At 38.4% G+C, this 10194-nt stretch overlaps 1 protein-coding gene across 1 annotated transcript in view; it reads left to right on the top strand.

Annotated features, from left to right (window-relative positions):
• Nucleotides 1–486: 486 nt before the first annotated feature.
• The window catches only part of MRPL42 (mitochondrial ribosomal protein L42), a 33547-nt gene continuing 23839 nt past the window's right edge, over nt 487–10194 (top strand). Inside the window, exons 1-3 of the mRNA XM_032346782.1 lie at nt 487–552; nt 2346–2511; nt 8542–8605. Of these exons, the coding sequence (XP_032202673.1) occupies nt 2442–2511; nt 8542–8605 (134 nt within the window). The 5' untranslated portion in view covers nt 487–552; nt 2346–2441. The remainder of the gene's footprint in view (nt 553–2345; nt 2512–8541; nt 8606–10194) is intronic.

Below are 10194 nucleotides of genomic sequence, written 5' to 3'. Positions count from 1 at the left end.
TGAGAACCGGAAGTGCAAAGGCCCAGGGGCCTTCTCTCCTCACAAAAGCAAAAGGCAATGTCCAGGATTTTGCACATTTTCTTCCTCTACTAATGAATAGCCAGTACAATTCTAAGAACACAGTTTTGGGCTTTCAGGTGGAAGGGCCTCCCCACTTCCCTGTGTCAAAAGTCAAATCCAACCCCACTGGCCTTCAGTGCTTCTCTGAAGTTACTTCTTCCCCCCAGGAAACCTTAGCTTACCCTCAAGGATCGGCCTTGAGCTTCTCTAACAATTTGTAGAAAGTTTTTAAAAAGATAGTGCTTGTTACTTTCTAAGGATGTGTGCGTGGGGCAGTGATTTTATACTGTTTTTGGGGTAAGGTTGAAGCAAACAACTACAACTAAACACAGGAACAAATTTAGTGATGCCGCCCTCACGATTCCATCTGGAGCTCTTCCCGCGGAGACTACATTTCCCAGAGTACCCCGCGGGCCAGGGAGGCGCGAGAACCGGTGTGTTCTAGGACCCGGATTGAGGTAAAATGGCGGGCTCGTGGTGAGCGGCTGTCAGGTAACTGGTGTCCTCTCTTTCTCTGGTCAAGGAGTTTCTAGAAACTAGGCAGGTCCGGAATCCTTACGGGGAGATATCGATGTCTCCTACCTGTCGTCCCTAGCTGGGTAAAGCCCCTAGTTTCAACATTCTGGATTCGTCCTGCAGAAGGGTTGGCGTAGGGCCGTGCCCTTTCTGTGGGGCTCCCCTCGTGCCTGGGCTGATCGCTTGGGGACCTCTCCAATCCAGGTCTTTCGGTTCTGTCCCTGGGTGCTAGTCCCGACGTGCATGGTAGCGTGTTCCTCAAACCGCGGTTGCTTTGAGGCTCTCCGCAGCTTTTGCTTCGGGGTTGAATTATGGGTCAAGGAATGAATTTCTATCCCTGGAGTGAGTAATCTGACCTTCCAGCTGCCGTGATTGAAGGGACCTAAGGTCCCCCCAGATACTTTGTTCCTTGGTTCGTGGTCAGAAGCTATGAGTTTGCGTTCCACCCATGCAACCTATAAAGCAGTGGTATGGTGGGCAGTAAATCGCTTGACCTCTCTGAGCCTCAGGTTCTCAGCATATAAAATGGAGATGCCTATTTCACAGACTTGTGAAAGAGCATATCATGTATAGGGCAGCGAGGTTATAACCTGTAAAAACCACGCTGTATGCACTCAGGGAAAGTGATGCAAATGTACTGACGTGCAAGGAATCGCGCTGCATAGTTTAGTCTAATAAATAAGACTATGAGGTCTATGTCCCTATTCCATTTTATCACTGTTGCGAGAAGGGAATGAAGAATCATCGAGGCGGATTAAAAACAAGGGATGTAGCAATGGTTATAAGTCATTTACTGACAAAAACCATGGAGTTTATGGTTGTTTTCCCCATTTTGCCGTGAAGAAACAAAGGGTCGTTTAATTAATGACTTGCCCGAAGTTTCCCAGCTTATAAGTGACTGACTGTAAAGTTCTTGGAAGCAAATCATTTAAATTTTGTACTTAAGTTTTTTCATGAATGAAATAAAGATACCTGTCGTGATCAGTAGAGTAAAATGAAATGGTAGTGAAAGCACCTTGCAAAGTTAAAAACCTTAATATAAGAGGGTGAAATTTTACTTGGGACTTTAGTGTTTATATGTGTTCCTCTAAATCGGTATTTAATAGGTAAAGGATAGACTTTGTTTAATATTTAATTTAATTAGAAACAATCCTACTTCAAGTAATGTAATAAGATCTTGTGTATGGTACCTGAGAGGCTGTACACAGACACTTGAGCATTATGAAGGAGGATGTTTAGTGTGGCATGTGTGAGTGACTGTTTCTAAGCAGAATTACACATTTCCTGAGTGCTCACTGAGTGGAAAGAACTACACTAGGTGCTGAGAAGTTTGCAATTAAGAAAAATAATAATGGACATAGTTCCAGGACTTTAGGTCTTACATTTTGGTGTTGTTTTTTATCATATATCACATGGAAATGGAAAGTTGTTTAGAAGTTTTTCTTTTTTTTTTTTTTTTTTAAAGATTTTATTTATTTATTTGACAGAGAGAGATCACAAGTAGGCAGAGAGGCAGGCAGAGAGAGAGGAAGGGAAGCAGGCCCCCTGCTGAGCAGAGAGCCCGATGCAGGACTCGATCCCAGGACCCTGAGATCATGACCTGAGCTGAAGGCAGCGGCTTAACCCACTGAGCCACCCAGGCGCCCCTAGAAGTTTTTCTTGTGACTGTAGTTCTAGGTAGCAATTCCTTTTGTTCTGGTAGTATTCAATATATTGTAGCATTTTAATTTATCATGGGTAGTACTAATTTTTCTTTATCTTTTATACAGGAATGAAAATAGATATATGCCTTGAAGAAGATTTTAAAATCAGTTTCTCTTCAAATCATCTTCTTTCATACCACCCGATAAGGATCTTGATTCACCATGGCGTTAGCAGCAATAAAATGGGTGATATCAAATAGAACTCTCTGGAAACATTTATTTCCAATTCAAAGTGAGCTTTTTTTCATGTTTGAAATTTTTCAAATATAGAAACTCATGTTCACTGTAGAAAATTTAAAGTGTTTAGTTGTTAGGCAAAAAAAAAAAAAAAAGAAGTGTTTAGTTATTGTATAAGCCTCTTAATGGGAGTGTTTGCAATGATGGGAAAGGGGAGAAAGTCTAAATGGCTATCAAAAGGGGATGGATAAATTTTTGGCACATCTTTATGGAGATCAAACGGCTGTCACCAACATGAAAAGATCTCTAAATAGAAGGGGGGGAAAGTATGTCACAGAACAGTATTTATTGTATGATCCCATTTGTGCATTTAAAAGAGGATCACAGGGGCGCCTGGGTGCTCAGTGGGTTAAAGCCTCTGCCTTCGGCTCAGGTCCTGATCTCAGGGTCCTGGGATTGAGCCCCGCATTGGGCTCTCTGCTCTGCAGGGAGCCTGCTTCCTCCTCTCTCTCTGCTTGCCTCTCTGCCTATTTGTGATTTCTCTTTGTCAAATAAATAAAATATATATCTATATAAAAAAATCTACCATATACATATGTGTGTGTATGTGTGTATATATATGTATATATATACAGAGTAAAATGTTTGGACCAAAAAGGTTTTCTGTATATGCTACTAGTGGGATTTAGCTGAGGGCAAGTGAGGGATTGACAAAGGGGAACTTTCTGAATTACTTTGCATTCATTATGTTTTCACATACCGCTTTTTTAGTAGTTCTTAATACTAGCAAGTAAAGGGCAAATTTACAATTCCATCTTACAAAAATCATTGCTCATATTTAGGATTTCAGTTGTATTTTCTTTGTCCTTAGTCATTTAAAAATATGTATGTATGCTTATATTTAACATAAAAATACATTTTATATTTAATAGTATATAAAACATTTATAATTTATAGGGGCATCTAGGTGGCTCTGTTAGTTAGCAGAGCATGCAACTCTCAGTCCCAGAGTCATGAGTTCAAGCCCTGTGTTGGGCATGGCACCTAGTTTTAAAAAAAAGTAAAAAATTTTTTTAAAAGATTTTATTTATTTATGACAGAGAGATCACAAGTAGGCAGAGAGGCAGGCAGAGAGGGAAAGGGGGAAGCAAGCTCCCTGCCAAGCAGAGAGCCTGATACGGGGCTGGATCCCAGGACCCTGAGATCATGACCTGAGCTGAAGGCAGAGGCTTAACCCACTGAGCTATCCAGGTACCCGAAAAAAGAAATTTATAATTTATATAATATATAATTTGTACTTTTCTGAAGAAATGTACATGGTCTCATATTTTCTTAAAAACCTAGGGATACATGTTTGATAGTCAAAACATTGACCCATATTAATAAATAGACTATTAAAATCTTATTTCCCAACCAGTCTTGCTTTCACTCTCCATTTCCTCTGTGAACTCTCTTTTTCCATATCTAAAGCAGATATGGTTAGAGTGTAATAATCGGTTTGCTTTTTCTTTAGTTGTGCTAGCCAACTTTTTTACACATCTCTGGCTGACCTTAATCTCTTCCTTCATGTTTCCTATTTATTGCCATTTGTAATTGAATGTTCATTGAATTAGGGGAAAAGAGTTGAAAACTGAGGTAAAAGGTTTAAGTATAATTAATCAAGTGAATTAAGGAGGAAATTGTTATGAGACTAGATAAAAACTAAAATCAGGGGGTCCTTGGGTGGCTCAGTTGGTTAAGCCTCTGACTTTCTTTCTTTTTTTTTTTCAAGATTTTATTTCTTTGAGGGAGAAAGTGAGAGAGCACAAATGGAGGGTGAGAGGCAGAGGAAGAGGTAGAAGTAGACTACCCACTGAGTAGAGAGCCCAATAGCTGGGATCATGACCTGAGCCTAAGGCAGACACTTCACCTGCTGAGCCACCTAGGCACCCCTTTGGCCCAGGGTGTCAGGGTTGTGAGACGGAGCCCTGCATTGGGCTCTATGGAGTGTGGAGGCTACTTACGATTCTCTTTCTCCCTCTCCCCTCCTTTCTCTTTCTCTCTGTCTCTCTCCCCCCATCACTTAAAAAACAAAAATGAGAACAAAACAAAACAGTAGTTCTTGATTATTTAGGAGTATTTTTGTTGTTGAGAATTGGGAGAGAGACTTCTGCTTGTCCTCCGCTTGGCTCTGAATAGAACCCAGCCTCACGGCTGATGATAAATCAGACCTAATCATTTTTTCCTAGTTCATGTAGCAATTAGCCATCGCTGAGGTCAATCTGAAAACCAGTTAATCTGCCCCAGGATAAGTGAAAATTATCTATGTGTACTTTACCGGCTAGATTATAAATTTGTAATGTTTAATTTATTTTGGTTTCCTTAGTACCTCTCATACGTGGTAGATGATAAATGTTTGTGAACTGATTGGAATAGACTGGTGTTATCAAAATATCTAGTTAACTACGAATTAATTTAGGCTACCCCAGAAAATTACTGCATTATTACTCAGTCATCCTAATATTCAGTAACTGCCTAACTTCTTGTATCCTGAAGCGCCTTGTTCTCCACAAGTCCTATCATTACTATTATTGAAGGTAAAGTAGAATTACTGTTACTGATACCTCATATGAAAAGGAAGAACAGTAAGATTAGAGGCAAAGCAAAAGCGAGAAAGTTCAGTGAGCAGAAATAAAAAGGCCTCCCATAGGCCAAAAGGAACATTTAAAACCTTCCAAAATATGCAATCAACAATGGGAATGTAGGGAATATTTTACATGTTTTTAAGCATACTAAGTCATTTGATCTTTAAAACTTTGAATTTTACAACATTGAATAATACTACATGGTAGGTATTTTATGAAGATGAAGGAACTTAAATTCTCTGACCCCTCAGAAACTTACCCAAGGTTGTATATCTGGTAGATGAGAGCTGTGATCGAAACTTGGGTCTTCCCATCTTATTTAGTTGAATACACTTTGTGCTGTATATTCTTTCGTGTAGTAACTTAAAATATTGAGTATTTGAAGGTTAAATGGGACTGTCAGTTTGTTTGTTTTTAAGATTTTATTTATTTATTTGACAGAGAGAGAGACAGTGAGAGGGAGAACACAAGCAGGGAAAGCGGAAGAGGGAGAAGCAAGCTTCCCGCTGAGCAGGGAGCCCCATGTGGGGCTCCATCCCAGAACCCTGGGGTCATGACCTGAGCTGAAGGCAGATGCTTTACTGAGCCACCCAGGCACCCCAGGACTGTCAGTTTTTATAGGTCTTATCAAAAAGCAGTTAAACGTGTGTACATAAAAAGAATAGCCTGTAAGTTATGGAGAGCTGACTCATTGAAGTTCTTTTTGATAAATTGAGTTGACTGATGTTAACTTTGGCATTCTTTTTTAAAAAAGGTTTACTTATTCATTAGAGAGTGAGAGAGCATGCGCTCATGTGTGGAGAGGGGCAGAGGGAGAGAGAGAATCCTAAGCAGACTCCCCACTAAGCACATAGCCTGATGTTGGGCTCAGTCTTAGGACCCTGAGATCATGACCTGAGCTGAAATCAAAAGTCAGACGCTTAACTGTCTGAGTCACCCAGGTGCCCCAGTTCTAATTATATATTTTAAACCTCTGATATTTACCATATTTAGAGTTTTTCTCTCGATAAAGTGTCAGATGAATATCTCTAGTTATGTACTGATTGTGAATGAGTTAGCGTTTTAGAGGCAGTTCAGTAGTCACTTCTCTGTTAGTAACCGCTGTAGGGGACAGAGTCATGATCAAGGTGTGGTTCCTGGCCTTAAGGAATTTATCTACACTTGTAGGTGAAACAGACGTTTATGGAAATAAGAAACAACTGAATATGACATAGAATGTTACGTATGTGATGAGGGTACAAACAAATATCTGTGTAAGTACAGGGTAGAAATTTAACAGTTTCTTGCTGAACTGAAACACCGTTGCCTTGAGTTTTCTTTCCTGCCTATTTTAAAAACACTTAATTCTGTCTGTCCTGCCTTTGCCACCCAACCCAACCCTGTTTCTTTCAATGAATGTGTATCACCTAGCTGGTTTATGTTCAGAGACTACAAACTTCTTTTCGTATTAATTCATACATAATTGAGAAGATTCCCAACAGTGTGAAGAAAAAAAGTGTAAATAATGTTTACGTCATCCTCTGACTTGTCATGTTGAATGCTCCTCTCTGTATTAGCACAGATCATTGAAAATCAAATCTTTTTGAGAGATGAGGTTAAATTTCTAATTCTTTGCATTTTATTATATTACATCAATAGAATTTTGGGATTGACATTTTGCTGAGCAATCTTTTATGATAAAAGTGAGTTTTGTTAAGGCCCTTTTTATGCTTTGGAGTAAGAATTTATGTTTAGGCCTTTATGTGCAGTCCTGGGGAAGGGAGGAGTATACAGAGGTGGAAAATGTATCTTATTTACACATCTTTGATATATATAAATAACTGAAGCAGGAAAGAAAAAGACAACAAGGAAGGTATAGCAATGTGGTATGAGGCATAGGTTTTGGAACATGTACAACAGACTACTCTTTTCTCTGTGGTGGGAGTTGTGGGGAAGGAAAGGGAAAAAGGACTTCATGGAAGAGTAGCATTAGACATTGAAGGATGAATGGTGTTTGAACAAAATGGAGATTGCATTCCATACCGTGCAGCAAGAGGCTCAGTTGAGAAGTTGATCCTTGGCTTTAGCCGGCATATACTGTAGCTCACCCTTATCCACCCTTATCCACAGGACCCCCAGTGGATGCCTGACACTATTGAACCCTATATATACTATGCTTTTTCCTATACATACATACCTGTGATAAACTTAAATTTACTGATTAGGCACAGTAGAGATTAACAACCATAATTAATAACAAAATAGGGCAATTCTTACAATCTACTGTAATAAAAATTATGTGAATGTGGTCTTTCTCAAAATACCTTACTGTCCTGTACTCACCCTTCTTGTGATAATGTGAGATAAAATGTCTGTGTGATAAGATGAAGCAAGGTGAATGACGTAGCACTGTGGTATAGTTAGGCTACTGCTGACCTGAGGCTGTGTCGGGGGAGGCTCATCTTCTTCTGGACTGCGGTTGACCTTGGGTAACTGAGACTGCAGAAAGCAAAAACATGGATGGGGGAGGACTTCTGTATTCAGAACCATTTTTAACTGTACTGAGCTACATTTACATTTTTTCTTTGTATTTAAAGGAGCACTGTTTCTCTGAACATAGGAGAACTTAAAGTAATTATGGCTCTTGAATTTGCAGGTATTCTTAAATAGGAAAATATGCTTTGAAATGTGAGCATTTTGATTTCTTTTTTTTTTTTTTGAAGATTTTATTTATTTATCAGAGAGAGAGAGGGGGAGAGAGCGAGCACAGGCAGACAGAATGGCAGGCAGAGGCAGAAGCAGGCTCCCTGCTGAGCAAGGAGCCCAATGTGGGACTCGATCCCAGGACGCTGGGATCATGACCTGAGCCGAAGGCAGCTGCTTAACCAACTGAGCCACCCAGGCGTCCAAGCATTTTGATTTCTTAAGAAAAGTTAAATTTGAACAGTTTATTTTGTATTTCATCACTTACCATTCTCCCTTTGTGAACTGTGTACCTGGTCTCACAAAAGCTTTTATTTATTTATTTATTTTTACAAGTTTTTAGAATACCTAAATACTTCCTGTATTCCTCTGATCCTTAGCAATTATAACTTCCTGGAAGGAACATTGTACTCTCCCCTACCAACTCCTGCTTATCCCTCCATCCTTCAGAGCACCTTAGACATCATCTTCACTGGAAAAGCGTTCTTAAACCTGCACAGTCCTATTTTGTAACCTGTCTGTGTGCCCTCTTCCAGTGCCTACCCTTCCTAACAGGGCTCGTCATTTATTTTGGAATTGTTTGTTTACTTGTCTCTCACCAGATTTTCATCCTTTCTGAGAGCAGGGACTAGATCTTGTTGAATCCCTGGTCTCTATACGGCCCTGTTTCATAGTAAACGCAGTATATATTGGTTGAGTGCATGAAACTAGCTTTATATTTATATGAGAACATATGCTCAAATTAACTAAATCCATTTTACTGCTTGGGGTTTTTGCAGACGGAGCTTTATATTGTGTTTGTCATAAATCTACATATTCTCCTCTACCAGATGACTATAATTGGTATGTATTTAAATTCAATTGAAAAAATAACAGTCTGTTTGTTATATCTGAAATGATTTAATTTTATTTCTTGTTTTTGATATCTTCTGCTTTCTTTTCTGATTATTCTTTAATTTTGTATTTAAAAATCATTTTAATGGCCTTATTTACACAGTATCTGGGCTCATAAATGTTTTAAATAAAAATCATTATCATTGTGTTTCAGTGAATCCTTAATTTGTTGTTAAGACAGACATGCTGTTAGAAATGTCTTTTATCCCAAAGCGTTCTTTAGCTTTTTAGAAAAGTTAATTAGTTTTTATAGTTTCTTCTCTTGGGGTTCATATCTTTTAGCTTAAGCAGTTATTTATCTTATCTTTTGTTCGATGGTGAATAACCCTAAATTACAAATAATTTGATTCAGTTACAATTTATTTGGTACTTATTCAATTCTAGTCACTATACTAAGAACTAGGCATAATATATGAATAAGATTTTGTTTTCTCTGTAGTAAAGTCTGATGTACAGAAACTGCAGCATATTTTCTTAAGCTATGATGTTTCTATTGCAAATTTTAGTAAAAATATATTTTCTTCCCTCGATACTAGTTTTAATTTGAATTTTAGGTGTATATTTAGTAAGTACTAAGATAGCAATGAAATTAGACTAGATAATAGGTAACACTTTTTTAAACCTGAAAAGATTGAGTCTTAGAGGTGTTTTTTGTATCATGTAAAACTCCATTTTTCATCAAAAATCACTTGATAGATTAAATGTTCTAATTATAGCTGTGTTATGCTATTTGATCTTAAAATCATGGTGAAACAACCTAATACCAGGTCCTTTGTTAGCTAAAATATGCTGTAGTAATTGCAGATCTAGTTCAAATCTGGTTAGTATTGAAACCCTAGAAGCTTAAATTTATAGACATCTAGAGAACATTGTTGTAAGGTTAATGAAAACTGAAAGTTGTGCTCCTTAGAATTTATATGGATTTAAGTATAATTGGGATCTTTGAAAAACAGTCTTAGTCAGTTGGTACCTGAATGAGATCCAGCCAGAGTATTCCTTGAAAAAATATTTAGAGGAGTATTGCCCAAAATGTGTTTTTCTGAGGGATATTAATGGAGGGAAGAGATAGTGTTCAGTAATTCTCAAATTTATTTGACTGCAGAACTCTTTTTATGGGAGGCTTCTTGCAGCTGTACTGTTCCGCCAAAGGCACTTGGAGAAGGCACTTGATCTAGAAAAAGGGCTCAGCTACAGTCTTTATGATTGGAAGATGATGTACTTTGCTGATGTTTAATTCTAATAATTCAACAAAGTAATATACTTCTTACAGCTTTTTTTTTTAAAAGATTTTATTTATTTATTTGACAGACAGAGATCACAAGTAGGCAGAGAGGCAGGCAGAGAGAGAGGGGGAGGAAGGTTCCCTGGCAACAGAGAGCCAGATGTGGGACTCGATCCCAGGATCCTGGGATCATGACCTGAGCCCAAGGCAGAGGCTTTAACCCACTGAGCCACCCAGGTGCCCTTCTTACAGCTTTTTGAAAGTAGTCTTTATTTTTTAAGATTTTATTTATTAGAGAGAGCATGAGCAGGGTGGG

Source organism: Mustela erminea, chromosome 6 (genome assembly GCF_009829155.1).
Source record: "Mustela erminea isolate mMusErm1 chromosome 6, mMusErm1.Pri, whole genome shotgun sequence".
Classification (NCBI taxonomy): domain Eukaryota; kingdom Metazoa; phylum Chordata; class Mammalia; order Carnivora; family Mustelidae; genus Mustela; species Mustela erminea.
This window is presented reverse-complemented; position numbering and strand designations above follow the sequence as displayed.